The following is a 21406-nucleotide window of genomic DNA, read 5'->3' as shown; positions in this document are numbered from 1 at the left end:
GGAAGGGGGGAGGAGGGAGGGGGAGAGGGGAGAGGGGAGAGGGGAGGAGGGAGGGGAGGAGGGAGGGGAGAGGGGAGGGGGAGAGGGGAAGGGAGAGGGAGGGGGAGAGGGGAGAGGGGAGGGGGGAGAGAGGAGGGGGAGAGAGGAGGGGGAGAGAGGAGGGGGAGGGGGAGAGGGAGAGGGAGGGGGAGAGGGGAGGGGGAGAGGGAGGGGGAGAGGGACACTCCTCGCAGCACGTGTTGGGGGAGCTGTAGATCCTCCCCCCCCCTGTAGGGGTCTCGTGGGAAGAGGTGGTGACGGGCAGGGGGGAAGCAGTGATCCCGCTACCAGCCTAATCAGGCTCATACTTTACGTCTCCCTCCCAGCCTCCCGTCTCGCTCCCCTACCCCCCTTTCCTCTGCCCCCACATCCTCCCCACCACCTTCATTCACTTCAGGCTGGCCTCCGTGCGGCACTCCCTGCAGCCCGCGGACATCTGCTCCCTCGCCGCCGCCGCTCATGGCTTTGTGGCGGCGGACCTGGCTGCACTGGTGGACGAGGCGGCGCTGTGCGCGCTGAGGAGGACGGTCCAGGGGGGGGAAGAGGGCGGGGGGGGCAGCCGGAGGGGGGAGCAGGGGGCGGAGACAGCCGCAGCAGCACGGGCAGGGGCAGGGGCGAGGACAGTTCCGGACCTGGAGGAGGAGGAGGAGGAGGCGGCGGTGGTGACTCTGGAGGACTTCAGGTTCGCTGCGAAAAGAGGGGAGGGCCAACTCCAGGGGGAGTTAGCGGGGTGGTGGGGGGCAGGGATGGGGTTAGGAGGGGGTCGGAGTCTGGAAGGGTTTTGCGACAGGAGGGGGGGAGAGGTGGTCTGAAAGGAATGAACAAGTAAGGAAGATGACGTAGATGTGGAAGTGGGAGTTGGTTGTGACGGTTACGGCAACCGCCATAACCGTCTCAACCGCCACAACCGTCTCAACCGCCACTGTTCTTTCCATTACCCGCAGGACAGCCGAGACACGTGTACGCCCCAGTGCTTTGCGGGAGGTTGCGGTTGAGGTTCCTGCCGTACGATGGGACGACATTGGAGGCCTACATTCCGTGAAGCAGGCGTTACGTGAGGCGGTGGAGTGGCCGCATAAGGCCCGGAGGTGGGTTGTGAGCTTGCTTGGGGTGGAAGTTAGGTAAACTGGGTTGATGTATGTATGTATGTATGTATGTATGTATGTATGACTTAGATTACACTGTGGGCTGCGAGAGCCGGGGGCCGAAGCCGAAACACAGTGCAAGGGTCGGGACACAGCACAAGTCGGTTAGTCTTGTGTGCTCCCGACCCCGACTCAGACTGCCAACACTCTACGCAGCCACTCCGCAGCCCCTCCATCCGGGGATGGCGCTGCATTGAATACACCACGAAGGGCTCTCAGGTCCCGCTAGAGCGAGTCCACAAGTCTCAGCTAGGGCAAAGTCAAAGGCTCTCTGAAACAACCCCCCAAAACACCACCAACGAAAACGGGATCCTAAGGGAGGAAAACAAACAAACAAAAATTCGGTTAGGGCAGTCCCGGCAGGGGAGGGCTCCTGATATACCTAACAGGCCAACAAAAAAACCTCCAAGAGAGAAAGGCTAAGAGAGCTCGACACCACAAGACGTCTTGCAACCACCTTAAAACAACTGACCTCCACCACCTGTCCCTTCCTGGGCTGGTCCAGGGGAGAAGTAGCCTTATCGAGCCACATCTCCCCCTCATCCGAGCCCCGCTACCACCACCAGACCTCAACCTCCCAAACACCAGAAAACCTACGTCCTTTTGGCGCTCTCACCGCCATCTCCCCCCTCCCCTGTCCGAGCGACCCCACCTCCCCCCGGCTCTCCAGCACCCTACAACGTCGGAGCGGCACTAGTGAAGAAAAAGGGTTCTTCCCTGCACGACGTGACCGCCTCCATTCCCCGTCCTTCTCCTCTCCCTCTCCCGTCTCGGGGTTCCCTCTCACCTATTCCCTTGTCCTCCAACCCCCATCCCCCTTGAACTCCTATAACCCCCCGAGCCCTGCCCTACATACTAAGCTCAGAGCGCTCTTAGGCAATAATTTCCACCGCTTCGGCGCACCGCAGTGCGCCTTCTGAAACCGACAGGATCGGGTGGTCGGGTCCCACCCCCGGCGCGTTCAGTGCAGGCCCCGTCTGCGGTCCCGCCCCGTCGGCCTGGATGAAAAAGTCTGTTATCCGCCTCTGTCTGGGGCCGGGTACCTGCACCTGCTGCGCGTGCTCCCGGTTCTGTGGTCCTTGGCTCCCAGCTCGTTCCTGCCTCCTGCCCGCTGCCCTCAGGCAGCATCTGCCAACCTCCATGGCAGACAGGGCCGACATGGCGATTATATCCCATACGGCCTGTATGTATGTATGTATGTATGTATGTATGTATGTATGTATGTATGTTTTACGATTATGGGCACAGCGGCGGTGTGAGGTGATATGTCGTGGAGGACGTGGCGTGGCAGGATGTCGCCCTCACCGCAAAACCCCCCTCCCCCCCCAGCCCCCACCCGGTCCCCACCCGCCCCATCCAACGAGTCCCTCCTCTTCCCTTTCTCTCCCTACCCACCTCCCCCGTAGCTCCCTGACCCGCCTGGGTACGGCACCCCCCCGAGGTGTACTGCTGTACGGCCCACCCGGCTGCAGTAAAACCCTGCTGGCCCGGGCGGTGGCGAGTGAGGCGGGACTCAACTTCCTGGCGGTCAAGGGAGGGGAGCTGGTCAGCAAGTACGTTGGGGAGAGTGAAAAGGTGCGTGGGATGTGTATTTGTGGTGGGTTTGGAGGGGGGAGGGGAAATACCCTGGAGCCGCCCGAAGAGGATGCGTTGTGCGACTGGGCCCCTCCCCCGCCACTCCCCTTTTCATTTCCATAACCCCCCAACCCCCCCCCCCCCCCACACACACACACACCCACCCCACACACACTTCTTGCGCCCCCCGCTGTCATCATACACACACATACACACACACACACCCTTCAGGCCGTGGCCGGGTTATTCGCTCGGGCCCGTGCGACCGCCCCATCCGTCATCTTTTTGGACGAGTTGGACGGTCTGGTGGGCTCCAGGGGCGCCCCTGATGCGGCAGGAGGAGGAGGCGGTGGGGGGGAGGGGGCAGCAGGGGGAGTGAGTGAGAGGTTGCTGAGTCAGCTGCTCATGGAGATGGACGGATTGCGGGTGGGTTGGGGGAGCGGTGGGGTTTGGGGGGGAGGGGGGGTCAGCGGCCCGGGAGCAAAGGGGGGAGCGAGGGGGGGAGCGAGGGGGGGAGCGAGGGGGAAGGGGGTACTATGAAAGCACAAGCACTTAATACGATAAGGTAAGATGTTGGGATTTTTTGGACATCAGGGAACAGCTGACTGTGCTTTGGGAGGTCGGGAGGGAGGTCGCCCGAGGGGGCTGATGAGTGGTGGGTTGGGTTGGATTGCTGAGGCGGGTAGGTGCGGGGATAGTGGTGGTGGGATGCATGACGTGACATTTATTAATGTTAATGAGAGAGAGAGGGCAATGGAGATAAAGGGGAGGGGTTTCAATACACAGACACGATCAGACTGGGCCCGGCCCCCGCTGCCGTCGTCCCTGCAAACCCGCTCGCCGTACTTGCAGCTAGCTCGACATCCCCTTCGGCAGCCCTTCCCGCACCATTTCGATTCACCCCTCCCGAGATCCCCGTACGGTCCCCAACCGGATGTAGCATGTACAGCAGTACTGCATACACCGTGTCCGTGTCAAGTTTGTGTTCGTGCCTGCAACAACTCTTTCCCCTGCCCCCCCTCCTCTTTGCCCCCCCCCAATACACACACATGCACACGCACACACCCCCAGGAGCGAGGCGACGTGGCGGTCCTGGCCGCCACCAACCGCCCGGACTGCCTGGACCCGGCATTGCTGCGTCCAGGTCGCTTCGACCGCCTCATCTACGTGCCAATACCGGACAGAGACGCGAGGTAGGGGGAAGGGGGGAGGGGGAGGGGGGGTGATCGAGTTGAGGGAAGGGGGAGGTGTCCGGTGCGGTCCCTGCTCACTCAGCCGGCGGCGGGACGTCACGATGGATGCCAGGCAGGCCACGCTAAAAAGCCACGAGCTCTCCAAAAAACACCAAGAAGCCATGTGCAACCACGAGGCGCGGGCCCTTCAGCACGAGCGGGACCAGCTGACGGGGCGGACGGTCGACAACCTTTTGTACAGAGCACTCAGCAAGTCCGAGAGGGGAGTTGTGCAGCAACTGCGGCAGCTCTTCTTCATGCTGGGGGGGTCTGGGGGGGTCTGGGGGGGCGCAGCCCTCCCCCAGCGACTATACAAATAGGAATTGTAACCGCAAGAAACACCCAGTTCAGTTCTATAGGGTACTATAGGGTACTAGGCCCAAAACGAAAAAAAAACACTGCTCACACATACACACACACACACTCTCTTAACACACACACCCTTTGGCCCCCCACCCAATTTCAGGTTGGAGATCCTGCGCGTCCAACTCCGTCGTTGCCCAGTGGCGGATGATGTGGACCTTGAGCTGTTGGCCACCCGTACGGCAGGTTACACTGGCGCTGACCTGGCGGCTGTCGTACAAGAGGCAGGACTAGCTGCGCTGGAGGAGGACCTGGGGACGGAAATGGTGCGGGGCCCCCCGAGTGGGAAGTATGGAGTGGGGGTTGATGTGTGTGTGTATGTATGTGTGTGGGGGGGAGGGATAACTCCCGGGTTGGCGGGTGGCGTGATGTACTGTGTGTGTATGCGTGTATCGTACTGCGTGCCACTTTATCCAGCTATATAATCCAGTAGGACGAAGAATCACAGATCCGGATCCAATTGAAAAGGCACCCGCCCACCCCACCCCACCCATACACACACATACATACACACACATACACACACATACACTTACAGGCGCAACTCCCCTCCTCCGCGCCCTCCTTGTTCCCTTCCACTCATCTGCTGGGCGGCTGTTTGTATGTTGTGTACGGATGGGTTGGTTGGTTGGTTGGTTGATGGTTATTCATCTCAGGTGTCCATGCGGCACCTGGAGACTGCCCTGAAGGGCGTGGGGCCAAGTCTGGAGCCAGCTCCGGAACTGATCAGCATGTACGGCAGGATGCAGCGGGCCGCAGTGGTGTCCGTGTGATGTGTATCAAGGACGGGGGGCCAGAGGGGTGAGCAGGGGGGGGAGTTGTGTTTTGTGAGGTGGTAGGGGCAGGGGTTGTGTTTTGTGTCACCTCACAGGCGGAATGCCGCCGGTGTACGAACGTGTACGGCACGGAGCTGGTTCCAGTCGGTTCAGCAGCAGCAGCAGCTGACTGATCAGCGCAATGACCGGTGGAGGTGGAGGTGGAGGTGGAGGTCCGCTCCTCTTACCCCCCCTGCCCGGAGCTCAGCTGGGGGCCTTATATGGGGGGCTGCGGGAGGTAGGGGGAGCAAATGTTGGAACCGATGTTTTAAATCTGAGCAATTTCACTGCTCTCTTCCATGAACTTCCTGAACGTTCGTCCGTCTATCCGTCCGTCCATCCGTCCGGTGTTTCCGTTGCTCTCCGGTGATCACCGGTTACGTGTGTTCGCTGTTACAACCGTTGCGTGCGCCACACAGCGGCCCCCTGCGCACTCAACAGCGCTTCATCAGCAGGTCCCGACATCCATTCATAACAACCCAACGTTGTCATAATAATAATCTTCACGTCGGTCACTATTCTTTCATACCAATGAATGCCACATGTTTTCAATACCATTCTGATTTGTTTCCTTTTGTCGCTCGGGCCGCCTGCCCCTGCCTAGCCAGGGGAAAAGGCTACAGAAAACAATACTAAATTTATTATGTGATCTCCAGTGACGTGAACTTCAACCGCAAGGCGAATACCGCTTTCCTTGCCGTGATGCACTGTCGTACACTTATGGTACATGTGGTATACGTGGCCCTATGTGATATACATGGCTGGGATACATACAGGCGTACAATTTTAGGTCCTACTCCTGTTCGGGACTTTAGGTGCCTTCATTGTCTGCGTGGTACGTTCTCACCAGCCGCCCACTCCCTCAGCTTCATTGCCACTATGGCACCTTGAGTTCCTTCTGGACGCTCTCGACATCACCCATCACCCGTCACCCTTGTAATCGACATCGATTTACGCTGCGACTACAGACTTTTATTGGAAAAGACTTACTAACAAGTCGCTGGTGATTATCAAGAAGAGATTATTCAGAGCTCGCTTAGGTCTGAAGTTATTCTCCAGTGTACCACCACTCCACTCCACTCCACACCAAATCCGTCCACATCCCGACATTTCTCTCTTCCCGCCAAAAGGAGGTGGATTGCGGCGCTGAAGATCGTTGAAATGCATGATGTGGTACGTATGATCACGTATCATCATCATCATCATCGTCATCATATCGGCTCCAGGACATTCGAGTGCTTCCAGTCTCGTGATTCACTGGCGGGTACTTAAGTGCGCACGGAAACCCTCTCCCCCTCTTCTCCCTCTTCTCTCTCCCCCTCCTCATTATCAACATCATCTTGCAACCTCCCGCTCTCCCCCAATCTCCGCTTCTTTTCCCCTCTTTCCCCCCTCTCCTCCCCCATCCTTTCGTCCTGTCCCTTCTATGCCCTCGACAAGGCCTCGAGGATTGCTACTGGGCTCAGGTCTTCGTCGTTGGATCCACCACCACGCTCGCACTTCACACCTCAACAGGCACATGTTCCATAACAGGTTCATACTATAGGCAAACTATCTTCTAAATAGCTTTCAGTGCCCCCTCCCCCCCTCGCCCACAACGCTTGCTTGCCCTCGCCCTTCATTCACGCCCTCCTCTCTCCTCCCCTCCCCTAGTAGGCGGTGTCGCTCCCTGTCTTTCCTTGGAAGCCACGTCAAGTCGTTACTCCCCTTTCATCCCCTTTGCATTTGTTGCTCCAGGAGCAGGAGAGTCTGACGGGGACGCTGAGGAGCAGCAGCGATTTACCGGAGACCCCTCCCCTCCTGTTCCGGCTCCTGCTCCTGCTCCTGCTTCCAACAAACCGCAATGGTCTGCTCTCCCCGTCGCAATCTCATCTCACTGGGAGCTGGGTGTTCTTAAACTTCTATTTTGGTCGCGTCTAGAGTCTCAAAAGAGTCATCAAACCGCTTGGAGGCGCGCCGCCATGCTGCTGCTGCGGGGGGGGTCCAGCAGCTCCCGAGGGGGGCTCCCAGCCTGAGAAAATGAATTGTTATCAAAATGAACGAACGAACGACAGTGGTAACGACATCAACGAAAATAACGGGAAAATTAACGACATTGAGATTTTTCAACATTTTGTTAATAATAAATAATGATGAAAGAGAAACGCCTGGCGGCAGTGCTGGCAACAGCAGCAAAGCAGCGTGCACGTCACATCACATCACAACAATCTTTTTAAGACACACCTCCCCCCTCACCCCCAACCCCCTCACCCCCCCCAACACACACACACACAACGCCACCTACCTTTTTCAAGTTGTATCCATTCCCTAGCTTTCTCCGCCTGCTGGGCGCCATCCACGTCAGCCACCACCACCTGCCCCGCACGTCGAAGGTCTCCTGCCAGTTCGCCGCCAGCCCCAGGTGGTACGGATTGCTCCACCGCCGCCCCGCCGCCCGGGCCTCCGCCGCCCGGTCCGCATTGTCCAGGTAGTCGATGGTGCCTTGACCGGTCAGCACCAGCCACACGTGCCAGCCCAGCAAAACACACATGGCCAGCCAGATGGAACACGACAACACGAACCTGTGTACGAGTGTGTATGTATGTATGTGTTTGGGGAAGTCAGGAGTGGGGGTGAAAGGGGGGAGTGTGAGGCGAGGGCTTTTTACTGCCCAAAGCAGAGCTCCGAAACCGTTCAGAGAGAGCTTTGTGGGCCTTATCCGGTCCGAGTACCAATATTTCCTCGCCCAAATCGACCAACTGTCTATTCCCCTTCCTTCCGCGACAGATGTCCTCCACACGCCCCTTCCTCTCCTCCAGCCTACAAACTCCCCCTTCCCTGCCCCTTCCCTGCCCCCTCCCTGCCCCCTCCCTGCCCCCTCCCTTCCCCGAGTCGTCGGTATTCCCCTCTCTGACTATGGCATTGGGTAGCCCAGCCCGGAAACACCCTCGCCTCCCCTCCTCCTCCCCCCCTCCTCCCCCGCTTACATGAAGAAGGGCAAGAAGCCCGCTTGCTCCCACGTCGGGTCGCTCAGCCGCAACATGACGGGCACATGCAGCCACAGCACCGCAGCGGAGTACGCCGACCCCACCCACATGTAAAACAAGAACAACACGAAGAAGCGGTAGTTGTAAAAACCCACACAGTTGGCCATCCATACGCAGTGGTGGTCCTGCAGCACGCACGACATGTACCGTACAGTACGGCGGGGTACGGTAATTTTGCGTACGACATGAGATTCGAATGTGGGGTTTTTCTCGTAATCACTTTGGTGGTGGGTGTGAAAAAGTGTGGGTCGGGGAGATTGGCTTTAGGGATACGGCAAATCCGGATCCAGGAGACCGAGATTTAGAATCTTCCGGAGGATCTTTCTTGACCCATCAGAACTCAGAGGAGAGCTGCTTTCCGCTCAGGTCGTTCTTCCTCTATGTCCTCCCCTCTCTCCGCCCTCTCTCCCCTCTCCGCCCTCTCTCCCCGGCCTCAGGGGAATATCCGCCCCACCACCCGAGACCAGGAGACGCAGGTGCAACCTAGGGCCCAACCTGGCCAGCAGCGACACCGCCGGACCCCCGACCTCAGCCGAGCCGGCTACACAGAAAAACCCTTGCCAGCCCCCCCTTCCCGCGGCGGGGACCCCCACTCCCCCCTCTCTCCCCGGCCCCCGGCTCCGCACACCATTTTCAGCACGCATCTGCACATGGTACATGGGGGGGGGGGGGGGAAATGGAAAGAAGGGTGGGACACCGGGCGGCTGTGATGTGACGACGGGATACCACGACAGCAGCAATCGCGGAGGAATTCAAGGGGGGTGGGGAAACGGGGGGAGGAAGTGAGGACGTGGAGGAATCGAAGGGGGGGGCACATGTGCGAGAAAGTGGCAAGTGAGCTGCTGCTGCTGCTGCTGCTGCCGGTGTCCAAGGTGGGATAGGATGGATAGGGGGGAGGGAGAGGGGATTAGCCGCACTTCAACGATCCTAGACCCAAACCTTGGCTGAGTCTATCTCCCTCCCCCGACCCACATAAGTCGTACCTTCTTTTGCTCCTTTGCCCTTCTCCCCCTCCCCCTCCCCCGACGTACGGCAACTCACTTGTTGCACACGGAGCAGTGGTGGGCCAGGGGGGGTTTACCCCGGTTGCACGTACGACACCACCGCCAGTCGTACGTCATGGCCGACTGAAGCGCCTGAAGGCGCCAAGAGAACATACATATATACATATATACATACAGACAGGCAGACAGACGGCAAACTTGCGCACAACGCCATTTCGTGAACATGTCTACCTACAAAGAAACATACATACAGACAAACAGATCTCCCACGGTAGCACCCCACATCGCTTTACGAGTGCGGTTAGACACCACAAGGCCCCACCTGGGGTTTACCTGTGGCTCCGATGTGGACTTGACATCCCCGACCCCTGAACCCTGCCCAACCGGCATCAGTTTCCCCGGCCTCCCCGCGCTGTCGTACGAGCCACCCCAAACCCCAAACCCTAACCCCCCCAGCCCCCGTCCTCCCCCCCACTCACCCACTCACCCCCCACCTGCTCTTGCACCTCCAGGGTGTTGCCCGGGCTGGTCAGTGTGCAGTGCAGCTGGTTCCAAAACACGTTGAACAGCAGCCACATCGACCAAACCACGTGGGCACCAGCAACGGCTCGGCCGCTGTGGTGCAGTATCTGGTGGTGGAAGGTGCGATATGACGGAATGACGATAATAACAGTAATGTGATGTAGGAGACAGTAATAGCAGTAATAAACAATAAATTAACGGCGAGGACGCACAACCATCAATCGGAAGCAGCAGCAGCAGCAACAGGAGGAGGACGGACAGAGGAGGCAGTAGCAGTAGCAGTAGCAGTAGCAACAGCCATATGGTGAGTACACGGCAACGGGGGGTTTTAGGCAAGACGGAAGGTAAGGGGTTCGTCCCCGGGAGGAAGGGGGAAAACAGAAACCCTAGGGGGCCCAGACAAGGGGCGGGAGGATGGAGGGGTGAGGTTGGCGGGGGTCGCTGGGGTCGCTGTCGGCGGCCAGCGGCAAGGAGCCCCCAGGGTTACGGATGGCACGCAACGCACTATGCAAGGCGGGGGGGGAAGCAAGCGGCTGAGTCGTCGGCCCCCCCCGTAGGGGTGGGTGGTTCCAACAGGCCTTCGTCTTATGTGGGTATGGCCGTGTACGGGATGGACGTACGGGGCCCCAGGGGGGACAACGCACATGGGTTGGAGTGAAGCGGGGGCAATGGCATGGCAGGGGAATAGAGGTGTTCCCTTAGGTCGGGCGAGATGTTGTTTGGATTAGGGAGTGTCGCTTGTGACGAGAAGGCATGTGGCGACGCAATGATTGAAGGTTCGAGCAGAACACATGAGCCAGTCCGGGGCGGCGTTGTGTGTATCGTTGTGTATCGCGTGCGTTCTGTGTATCCCACAGCGAAAAGCCATCCCTTTCCCCAAACATGCCTTTCCCTTAGACCTACATCTGGTACCACATGCTTAAAGAATGTATAGACGTCCAGCAACACGAGAGTGATTGCGAAGAGGACGAGGAAGGGCTCGACGTACTTCACGCTTCGGTCAAAGAAATTGATGAGTTTGTTCATGCAAGCTTCGCATTTAGACTCTCCTGTTGGTCCCCGCGCCATGGCAGCGTAGAACTGCCCGAAGGGATATGCACGGAGTCTGCTCGATCGAGGTCGAGCAAATTAAAAGGCCGGATTTCTACTCATTTTTATACGTTTGCCGTGATGGTGAGTTCAGTAAGTTGTCTACATGCGCCGGCTTTGCTTACTACTAGTGTGCCGTTTCCATGTTTGCATACTGCAGTTCGAATTTTAGAACACAATCTAACTATATAAATGTATGCCAACTACATTATGCATGTAATTGTATACCAGTTGCAGAGAACTTAGTTTGCTTCCGGAGGTTGATTTGCAAGTCATGGATGCTCAAATGTTGCGATAGATGCATACTCATATCAGGTACGTAACAACTAGCATTTTGTTACGAATAAACAGCACAATTTTTGGATTGCGCTTTTTGCATGTTCAGTAATCCTCGACGGAAGAGCGATGATGTCCGTCACGCCCACTTTGTATTAATTAGCAATGATCTATGGTATGCACGATCCATGTCAGCCAACAAAGCGTCCGGGATATGCTGTTGGTAAGCTGCGAGGGTTCGATTCTTCCGTTCATTCAGTTGCACTAACTGCTGGATAAGTGTCGCGTGACTCGCGTAAAGCAAAGTTACGCACTTAGCCTCATAAACTCAATCAATCAAAACAGAATTATTATTTCCTTGCTCCGGCGTAGCCAAAGTCTATGCCGACACGCGGACCTCCTAAGGATTGGTTCGTTTACTGCGCCAAAGCGTCGTCCAACAGCGGGAATCCCCGGAGTAACAGCCTGCAATGTCGAAACGAGATTGCGCCGGGCAACTACGTCCTTATGAGCCAGTTTCCTCCCGATAACGGCAAAAAGACGAGCCACCTGGCAGACATACATAATGGGCCCGGGCTACCTAAGAGAACATGGCACCATGGGCCCTTGCTGCCTAGGAAAATAATCCACCCTCCCTACAGTAGGCTAAGACCACCCGCGGGTAGAATTGACGGGATGCTCCGCCAATGTCTACCTGCCCAGATCGCCTAAGGGGATGTTTGTTTCCTTACTACCACAGAACAAAAGATTCCGAGCGGTTACATCTTGCGCAAACCCGCTAGGAGCCTGGTATCTGTGTCACGGTTCCCTGAACCGAAGCAGGCGAGGCGAAACAGGTTACCTGCACATGTTTTTAACTGGAGCAGGAAAGCAGCAGGTAAAAACCGCTGCTCGCCTATCCTTGGCTGTGGAGGGAGGAGGCAGAGCATCTGAGCACAAGTTCCTTCCTTCCCAAGATGACTGTCCTTTTAGGGTGCCGCCTAAAACGTCCATTCTACGCCTGCAAGGCAGGGCGGGTTGGGGGTCCACTGGAGCTTACCATCGCCACCCTCTTGTGCCTTGCGCAAGCAAAAGTACCCTGTGTCCCGCCCCTGGCCGGCTTTTCCACGGTCAGCGGATTCAGCTTGCGGACCTGGCAGATGGGGCGGAGCTCGACGACGAGCTGCTCAGCCAGCTAGACCCGTACCGTACGGCTTTTGAGCGTTGGCAACATGGGCAACATTGGCATTAGCAACTTGCTTCATGCACAGTCAGCGCCTCTGTTAGCGCGCTTGGGAGCACGGAGAGCAGACGGCAAAACGGTGCACCTTCAGGTGTGTAGTGTGCATCTGCTGCCACCATTGCAACCATTGCGCCACAACCACAGCGAAAAGTCCCAGCGCCCCCGGGCATGGGCCATTCAGTTGGGGCCTTTAAAAGCGAAATCCCAATATCCGCCCACATCCCAATATCCCAATCCAAATATCCGCCGTGTTGCGTCTCACAAACACGGGACAAGAACAGTAGCGCAAGCTGCAAGGAAGGTTTTACCGGGAGATAGTGACGTTAAACCGTGGGTGTGGGGATTTGGGGTGAGACACGCGACCTTTATGGACCTCCCGTCAGGCAAGCCTCACGGCTCCCGCCTCCTAGAGCTCTTGAGACATACCGCTGAAATGGTATAGTTCGTACGTCCGGGAGCCTTGGGCTTGAAGAGTGGAAGAAGAAGAGGCCTGCCTTGTCACGGCACAGCGCGTGAGACTGCGTTGCCAATTTACGCCGCTAACAAAAAGGTCGACAAGGAATTCTGCTTCTGAAGGTATGCTATTTCGCGCATGTAAAGATCACTGGAGGTCATGCGTGAAAATTGTTTATATGATCTAAAGACGAGTCCCCTCCCCATCCCCGTGAGCCATAGCTCCCAGTCATTTGGGTGATGCAACTCTATGTCCCGAAGCAAAATCACGTTATTTTCATGACTTTATGAACAAATTCCGAGCAGAGGATGGCTCAACTTGGCTGCATACCTTTCCGTTTTCAAGATTCTGGTCCTGGTGTGTTGACAAGCCTTCCCCACATAATAATTACCACTGTTTTGTGCAGTTTATGTCTATGGTATGCATGGACACGTACATAAGAGACCCTTGCCTTGCCAAGGCTGCACCCCTACGATCGGTTAACCTCTTAGTCGCATGGGACGCGGATCTACGGCCTTCAGCATAACAACAATTCCAAAGAGGTTCTAGAGTACTGTTTGTGACCTGTCTGGTGAATTGTCGTCCCATCAGATGCCGGAGTACGGATCTGCTCAAAATCTTCTCCGTCACTTTAGTTGGTTGCAGTTGTTGCAAAGGAACTGGCCTTCCAAAGTCATTTGCCAAAACCTTATTGTTAGACGTCCAGTTCATGCCGTGATTGTTTTCTCTAGCCGCCTGAACGCTATCTCTTGACACCTATTGTCGTAGTGTCGACCGATTGAAGGCCGAACGAGTTTCCCTGTGACGTGACATGTCCAATTTCGCCATGCGGCCGCTGTCCGCACCAGTTCAGGGCCATCGGTTAGGCCGGAACGCACCCCTTTCCATTAATGTCGCACCGCTCACCAGGCGGGCAGGCTGGAAGGCCGCACGTCACAGACCGATCTCCTGTCCAGCAGTATTGGCTCCAATTGAAAATACCTTGCTCAGTCAACGGCAATCCGGAAACCACGGCGTTCAGCATGCTTCACTATTGCATGGATTGGGCAACGTTGGGGAGGTCAGCCCCACGCACCTGCCATGGCTTCTTCGTTTGGCTCACGTGCGTGCCAAGACGTCTGGCGGTGATTCTGCCGAGGCCCTTCAGGTGCGCGTTCATCACCTTCGCCACCTGCTTCTCCTTTTCCCTAACCCCACCGCTCCGTTTGAGCGCAAAACTCCATCGCTTCCTCCGACAAAGCACGGCTTCTCTGTGGCTTCCACACTGACATGCATGCGGCAGCATGGGCATATCCCGCCACATCCCTACAATTCATGGAAAACATTAGGAATCATGGACATGGCTTATTGGCAGCGGGTCCGTGAATTGAGAGTGAGAGGATGAGGGCCAGCAGGCAACCTTTCCTTCCGGGACTTTGTCCCAGCGATCTGCGCAAAAAGGGCAGATGGGTCGACACAGCAACGTAGTTCCAGCAGTCGCCACCATGCCCCCCGGGATGATGCAGGCGAAGGCAAAAGGGATCTAACGAAGAGGTATCGAATCGGCGCATTCCTTTCCAGCGGCCAGACCTTCCAGCTACCAGGACTACCACGAGCATCCCACGAAACTGGAAACCGTGTATTGGGTTCCAGTCCTTGTCTCTGACTCCTGACCCCGGTAGGAGCTCCCTGACACGGTGTATTGATGTCCACGTCACCAACCCTTCATAGCTTACTCGACCTGCCGCGACTACAGTCCAGCAGCATTGTTTAAGTGCGGGTTGCAAATTGCATGAACGATTCCTTCGGTCCCGCGGCAGCCGCGGCAACAACAGGCTGGAAGAGGTTATTGACCCCACCCACCATCATTCATGTCCGCCCTTGACAACCAACCCGTAATAACACCGCAAAACTCAAAGACAACTCGATTAGCTTTAAACCCTTTGAACCCCCAACGACCAATAGCTTTAAACCCGAGTTGTGTTGTTACTACCGATTGCTGCTACTTTCTCCAATGAACCCGTTGAAAACACTTCTTCCGAAAACACATCCTCCGGCACGTGGGTCACCTGGGTCAGCGGGAAGTTGTGAGTTCCTCGTCGCCCCCCTCACTCACCCACGCACTCACGTGGAGGGTCACCGCAATCCGCATCTGTGTCTTGTCGTGGCCGTGCCGTGCCGTGCTCTCCTCCAACCTGCACCTGGCAGTGCCGTGCAGTGCCGTACCGTGCCGGGATCGCCTTCACTTCAGCCTTTTCAGCGTGCTGGAGGATCAGTTGAAGATTTACCTCCTTGATATGATATACCTCCTCAACGCCGCAACCTTGTCCTGGCGCTGATCCTTCTTCTCACCCTGTACTTCAACAATCTTTTAAAGCCTACCGACACACAAACATACACACAAACATATACGCGAACACGCATTCCTAAACACCCTAAAATCCGGCCTCGTCCAAACCCTTTCCCCAAGTCCAATGCGTTTCCCCACCTTTCCCCCCCTCGGAATCATCACGTCTACCTTCGTTAGCTCTTTCTTAACCACCTTGTGCATTTTGTATCCCCCTAAATATTTGAAAATGTCATTAAATTTCCAAAACAATGATTGTGAGCTGTGCCCATGTAACTCATCCTCATCACCCCCCCCCCGACTCCTCCCCTACTCGCGGCGCCGTACACACAGGCTTCCTCTCGCGGCCTAGCTGCGTGGAGTGCCGCTCTGTCCCGGGGTCTGCTGCCGGACGACTCCACCCTTCAGCAGCTGGTGGCCGAGGGAGATGACTTCGCCGCCGCATGCGCCCACTCCCCCCTGGAGCTGCTGTCCTGGCCCGAGGAGCCCCTGCGGACCATGATGATCAGGGCGCTGGCCAAGCTGGGTGTGGGAAGGTGTGTTACTCAATTAAAACCTGAGCCGCGTTACGGGAACCGGCGCGAAGTGGGTGCGTGTCTGCGTGTGCGCGCGTGTATGTGTGCTTGAGAGGAAGGTATTTAGGGCTGGGATGGGAAAGAGCTGGGCGAGGGGGGGATTCGGGGAGTTTAGGGGGAAACCTTGGTTTTTCGGTCTTGCGTTCAAATGGAAGAGGTTCTGGTCGCTAAAATGGTGTCTAATAATCCGCCGGTCTAAGGCATTCTAAGGGATTCGGAGCTCGGCAGTTGATGTTTCCATTTGTAAAGTGTATGAATGGAGCCGTGCTCGTCCGTTTGTTCGTTCGTAGTTTATTATTGGGTCATTCCCGCCACCAACCGATGTTTGGACCGCATTATTTTCCTAGTCCTCTTGATGCTCTCCGCCGCCTGCCTCCCCCCCCCCCCGCCCAGCTTCATTGCACCTTGAAGATTTCTCCCCATTTCGCAGTATTTCCATCCCTCTCACCCCGGGGGCCCCCTTCAGGCTGTGTAAGAAGTACCCCGCTGTGCGTGACGCGCTGCTCAAGAGTGTTTTGGAGACGGTGGTGCGATATCACAGAATGCTGGCGGGCATTGAGGTGTGTGTGCGTGTGTGTGTGTGTGTACGTATACGTGGGGGGCCCATACGTGTGTGTGTTGTGTTGTGTTACACCTCGGTTGAGTTACCCAGACAGAGGTGTGTGTAACACAGGGGCCCATACGAGCCGTGAGAGGACCCAACAGCCTAGGGGCCGCAAGTTGGAAAAGGGACCAAGTACAACACATGTGTATGTATGTATGTATGTATGTATGTATGTATGTATGTATGTATGTATGTATGTATGTATGTATGTATGTATGTATGTATGTATGTATGTATGTATGTATGTATGTATGTATGTATGTATGTATGTATGTTGACGACGTGAGAGGGGTTTCGGCTAGGGAGCTCGCAGGGTGGAGGAAGGGAGGTCGGGAGGGAAGTACATACAGTCGTACAGACGTTGTACCGAAGACCAAAGTCCCAGCAGCGAATGGAACGGTAGCGGGGTTTATGAGGAAGCGATGTGCGGGTAAGGACACACAAGGAAGTGTACGAAGAAGGCCCCAGTGAACCGATTCCGGCCCTTATTGAGTTATTGAGGCCTCTAGCATTTGCCACAAGGCTCCATGCAGCTTGCATGGAACGGCCCGTGTTTTCATAACGAGTGCTCCGCATTCCATGTTCGGCATTTCCTGAATTCCTATTGGCGATAAGGGCTCAGGTTATGTGGTTTTTTATTGGTGTTGCTGTTCCGGTCCTCCTACCCTACCCACCTCTCGCCCGTATTCCTGTATGTATGTTACAGGGTGGTTAACTTCGCCAGCGGCCCCCTTTCCCGGGGCAGTCCCTGCTCTCCCCTGCTAGAGGGGCACCCTAATCCGTCACCCCATCCGACTTCAGAATGTATTCGTTGGGTTCGGCAACTCACCACCAGCATCCAACCAAATCTAGCGGATCTACGGCGCATCAACTTAGTTCCTGGTCAGCTCGCAAGTTGATATTATCACGTCCTACACCGTCCATATGATGGGGGGCCACCTCCCATTTCATCACTCCTCAAACACCCGAGGAGCCGGCAGGCGGATTTGAACCCGGGTCGACTGGGTCGACTGGGAGCAGAAGTCAGGCCTTAACCTCTGCCAGCCGCCTGCCTGTATGTACGTCCCCACCTCATCACACCGCCGCAATTCACCCGCAGGAGGAGAAGGAGGAGCGGGAGAAGGACATCCACGGCAACGTGTTCAAGACCGCGGCTGAGCTCCAGGTGGGGTGGGGTGGGGTGGGGTGGGGTGGGGACTGTGTGTGGGTCGATTGGCTGTGTGGGTTCTTAGGGTTTAACACCCTATAAGCCCTAAGTAAATTTAGGGCTAGAGCTTTTCCAGGTGTCGGGTTTTCCTGGTTTCAGCTCCAGGGTGGTGGTGTGCGGTGTATCCTGTCCTGCGCGGGACGGGACGGGACTCCGGTGCGCGCTAACCTGAGGCTGTGAGCCCAGGGGATGAACGTGGCCGGTGAATGAAGGTGAAGGTGGTTGGGAGGATTTAAAGAGCGAATGCCCGTTGAAATTGGTCGAGGATGAAACGAAGCCGGCCACACGGCTAAGTGAAGGGGCGCCTGGCGAGCTGCCCCGAGGTGAGTTGCGGCGGTGAATTCAGCTGAAGGGCGTAGCGGACTGGGGGCCCCGGATATATTGAACTCACGGAAGCCGCCGACCCCATTCAAGTTTATCCATGGCCTGTCACACCCCCCCATTTACATTTCCCCCCCCCCCCTCCGCTCCACACATACATACGCACGTACACACAGGCTGAGGAGGAGGCCCAGCGAGCTGCCACGCGGGGTGGGGGCCACGGGGTGAGTGAACGTGTGTGTCTTGGGGGGTTGTTGCTGGCGCGCCATGTCGAGATGCTCCGGAAAGGATGCGGGGGGAAAGTGCTGCGGGTGAGATATACATACGGACGGACAGAAGGACCCTGGGCGGAGAGGTGGTGGCGAGAGAGAGGCGTGTCACATCCGTTTCCTCCGCCTCCTCTCCCCCTCCTGTCTTATTCCTCCTCAAGTCCAGCTGCAGGCCCCGTGCCGCCGCCTCTGCAGTTGCCCCATGTGCCGACATGACTTGCGCACCTCCACCCCGCCGCCGGCAGTTGTTTCTTTTCGTGTCTTTGACTTGCTTGCAATATCTTCCCCTTTATCCCCTCCTCGAACACACACCCACACCCACTACACGCCCTAACCTTCGACGCCATCGTGTGCCTTCTTGCTCACATACCCGTCGGTTGATTCTTTGACTTTTGCTTGCCATCCCCAACCCCTTGCAGCCCCACTTCACTGATATGACACGAACCCCACCACACGCCCTCGCAGCATGGCGGCAAGGCCGTCGCCGCGCCTGCCGTACTGTCTCCCGCAGAGGTCACTGCTGCGCGGCTCCGCGCCGCCGCCGCCGCCGCCTCAGCGTCCGGCGCCTCCCCTGAGAAGGCCACCGCCTTTGCCCTGGTTAAGGAACTGTACGGGCAGTGGCAGGCGCCCGTGGAGACCCTGGGTCGCGCCGGGAGGGCGTTTGAGGGGCTGGAGGCGCTGCTGGGGGCGGACGGGTTCGATCTGGAGGTGGGGTTAGGGGGGTGGGGGGGTGGGGTGGGGGGAAAGACGAACCACGAAGGAACGCGTGAAGGTGATGCTGCTGATGAAGGAGGACATAGACTCTGATACGGCACAACTAGGTAACTAGAAGCAACTAACCAGTCGCGAGTTGCGGAGGAGGAGGAGGAGGACTCTTCGCAGTGTGACGTAGTCATGAAGATAAATAGCGCAAGCCTACCTACCTAGCCGCCGAGGTTAAAATAGGATACGGAAAGAAAGCAGAAAACACGCACCCGTATTGTCTTAAAAGTGTAAAGGCAGCGAAGAGCAAAAGGTACCTTAATTGACTTAAGTTGAAACAAAATCAGCTAATGAAGCTAAAGCTGAAAATTCTATACGCCGGCCTAGCTGGCGGCAGAAGTAAGAAGGAACAAAGGAAATCTGACTAATTCGCTGCTAATAAGCTGCTGGTAAACATGCATGTGCTCCTCCTCCCAACCCCTCCTTACCTCCGCCCCTGACCCGACCCCGGGGGGTGGGGGGAGAGGAAGGGTCCCCCGCTGCCCCCGCACCGTCTCTCCCACCCCTCCTTACCTCCGCTACCTGTCCCGATTTGTCCGTGTCTCCTAATCTGGACACCACTAACCTGGTGTGGCCTCTGAACCGGAGTTGACTTGAAACGAACTGAAGCGCCCTGGACTCTCCCCTCCCGACATCCCCCTCACCCCTCAGCCCCTGTAACCTCGTCCGGGCTCCAGTGCCTCACCTCATCGCTGACTAGGCCGCGACCGCCACCCCACTCCACCGCCGCCTACCCTCTGTCTCTGTCCCGCCTCCATTCGATCTGCAGGGCAGCATTTGGAAGAGACAGGGCTGGGCGCAGCTGGACGAGCTGAGGCGCAAACTTGAGGTACGGATTACCGTATGTACGTGATTACCGTACATACATAATTAGGGTTACGTTATATCGTACGTACATAAGTAGATGCGTTGTGTCTGTTGGTCACCTCGTCCGTCTGTCCATCACGCGTATCTGTGTAGTATGGCGGTAATAGTACGGCGGTAACATGGCGCGAGTGTGCATGAGTGTGCGCCGCGCCCAGCCCAAACATCACTAAATTTCGCCGCCTCACTGCTCCGATATACTACGGAGATGTAATGCAAATGATTCCCTCCGCCTCCCTCCCCCCCCCCACCCACCCAAACCTTATCCCACCTCCCGCCGAAACACACACACACACACACACACACACACACACAGAGACACACAGAGACACACACGCATCGTGCACCCTAACAACAGCCCGCGTGTAACCGTGCCTTTGTTTTGTGTTCCCCATCCTTTGCCGTACACGCGCCGTACACACGCGTATGTACGGCTGTCAGGACCTTAAGGAGCTCCGAGACCTGGTTCGCAGCCTGGGTCGGGGCGGGGGATGGGGCCCGCTTAGGCGGGCGCCCGTGCAGGTGAGCTGGGGGGAGTCGAGGGGTGGTGGTGAGGGGGAGAGGGTGTGTTTGTAGGTGTGTGGTGGGGGTGAAGCCAGAGCGACTGTGTGGAGGTGGGGTGTGTGCAGGTGGAGTAGTTCAAGGTTTGTTGGTGTAGGCTATGTGCGGGGAGCGGACGTGCGTGAGTACGGGCCGCGAAATGTGTTGTGTGTTTCCTGGGTGTGTTTCTTACCGCCTGGAGGCCCGGCCTTCCGTCCGTTAGGCCGCCCGGCAGATTTCCTTTTGTCAACCCCCCCTTCCGTCCATTCATTCATCCCACCCGCCCGCAGTATCTGGATCTGAATGCTCGGCCAGGTCTCCTTCGTACCGTACTTGAGGCTCAAGAGACCCGGGGCCTTACACGCTCTGAGGACATCAGCAGACTACTGCCCGCGGAGGCGGCTCTGCTGGCTCGGGGGCGGCAGGTGGGAACCCCGGACGGGGGAGGGGGCCCGAGCGGGGAGAGTATGTGTGTACGTGTGTGTTTTTGTGTGAGTTCGAGTTATGCATCCCCGTCCTCTTACGAACCCCCTTCCCCGACACAACACAGCACGTCACTCTCTCACCACCCGTACTTTCTCCTCTCCCCACTTCCTCCGTCAAACCCCGTACATCCCCAATGGGGCCCCCCGGCCCCCGAAATCCCCCTTCCTTGACTTTTGCATGAAGCCCGCTCTCCTCTCGCGCCCCTCCCGCCCCCTTCCCCCCCTTCCCCAGGTCCGCCAGGCCAAGCTGCTGTTCTACGCCCGCCTGGCCGAGAAGGCTCTCCAGACCTACGAGCGGGACGGCTGGGGGGAGTACCCCACGCAGGTGGAGCCGGAGCGGCGGGAGATAAGGCCCACTGCGGACCGGGGACCCATCCTGTTGTGTGTGGACACGTCGGGCTCTATGCGGGGAGCCAGGGAGACGGTGGCCAAGGTGCGAAAGGGGGGGGGGAGGGGGTGATACCGGGTAGGGGGAGGGGGTGATACCGGGTAGGGGGAGGGGATGATACCGGGTAGGGGGAGGGGGTGATACCGGGTAGGGGGAGGCGGTGATACCGGCTAGGGGGAGGGGATGATACCGGGTAGGGGGAGGGGGTGATACCGGGTAGGGAGAGGGGGTGATACCGGGTAGGGGGAGGGGATGATACCGGGTAGGGGGAGGGGGTGATACCGGGTAGGGGGAGGAGGGGGT

The 21406-nt window shown here is 57.4% G+C and overlaps 3 protein-coding genes across 3 annotated transcripts in view; 2 read left to right on the top strand and 1 right to left on the bottom strand.

The window, feature by feature from the left end:
* Nucleotides 1-482: 482 nt before the first annotated feature.
* Nucleotides 483-4779, top strand: VOLCADRAFT_60209 (uncharacterized protein; the record flags this gene model as incomplete). Its single annotated transcript, XM_002950432.1, has 6 exons — nucleotides 483-566; nucleotides 892-1127; nucleotides 2591-2759; nucleotides 2991-3185; nucleotides 3831-3952; nucleotides 4458-4779. Coding segments are annotated over 6 exons (1128 nt in total), but the record flags the coding sequence as incomplete, so codon positions are not given.
* A 2306-nt stretch (nucleotides 4780-7085) lies between these two features.
* VOLCADRAFT_90898 (uncharacterized protein) lies at nucleotides 7086-10747 on the bottom strand (the record flags this gene model as incomplete). Its single annotated transcript, XM_002950309.1, has 7 exons — nucleotides 7086-7139; nucleotides 7454-7730; nucleotides 8136-8320; nucleotides 8824-8839; nucleotides 9237-9331; nucleotides 9694-9828; nucleotides 10625-10747. 7 exons carry the CDS (start codon nucleotides 10745-10747, stop codon nucleotides 7086-7088), a joined length of 885 nt encoding a protein of 294 aa, XP_002950355.1.
* Nucleotides 10748-12297: 1550 nt separating this feature from the next.
* VOLCADRAFT_90897 (uncharacterized protein) overlaps nucleotides 12298-21406 on the top strand; it is a gene marked incomplete at both ends in the record, with an annotated part of 13325 nt that continues 4216 nt past the window's right edge. The window contains 11 exons of the mRNA XM_002950431.1: nucleotides 12298-12399; nucleotides 13877-13909; nucleotides 15422-15624; nucleotides 16130-16223; nucleotides 17367-17432; nucleotides 17972-18019; nucleotides 18530-18772; nucleotides 19596-19655; nucleotides 20132-20212; nucleotides 20521-20655; nucleotides 20948-21148. Coding sequence (XP_002950477.1) covers nucleotides 12298-12399; nucleotides 13877-13909; nucleotides 15422-15624; nucleotides 16130-16223; nucleotides 17367-17432; nucleotides 17972-18019; nucleotides 18530-18772; nucleotides 19596-19655; nucleotides 20132-20212; nucleotides 20521-20655; nucleotides 20948-21148 — 1266 coding nt within the window. The remainder of the gene's footprint in view (nucleotides 12400-13876; nucleotides 13910-15421; nucleotides 15625-16129; nucleotides 16224-17366; nucleotides 17433-17971; nucleotides 18020-18529; nucleotides 18773-19595; nucleotides 19656-20131; nucleotides 20213-20520; nucleotides 20656-20947; nucleotides 21149-21406) is intronic.

Source organism: Volvox carteri (assembly GCF_000143455.1).
Source record: "Volvox carteri f. nagariensis unplaced genomic scaffold VOLCAscaffold_18, whole genome shotgun sequence".
Classification (NCBI taxonomy): domain Eukaryota; kingdom Viridiplantae; phylum Chlorophyta; class Chlorophyceae; order Chlamydomonadales; family Volvocaceae; genus Volvox; species Volvox carteri.
Note: the sequence above shows the minus strand (reverse complement) of the source record. Positions and strands in the feature narration are given on the sequence as shown.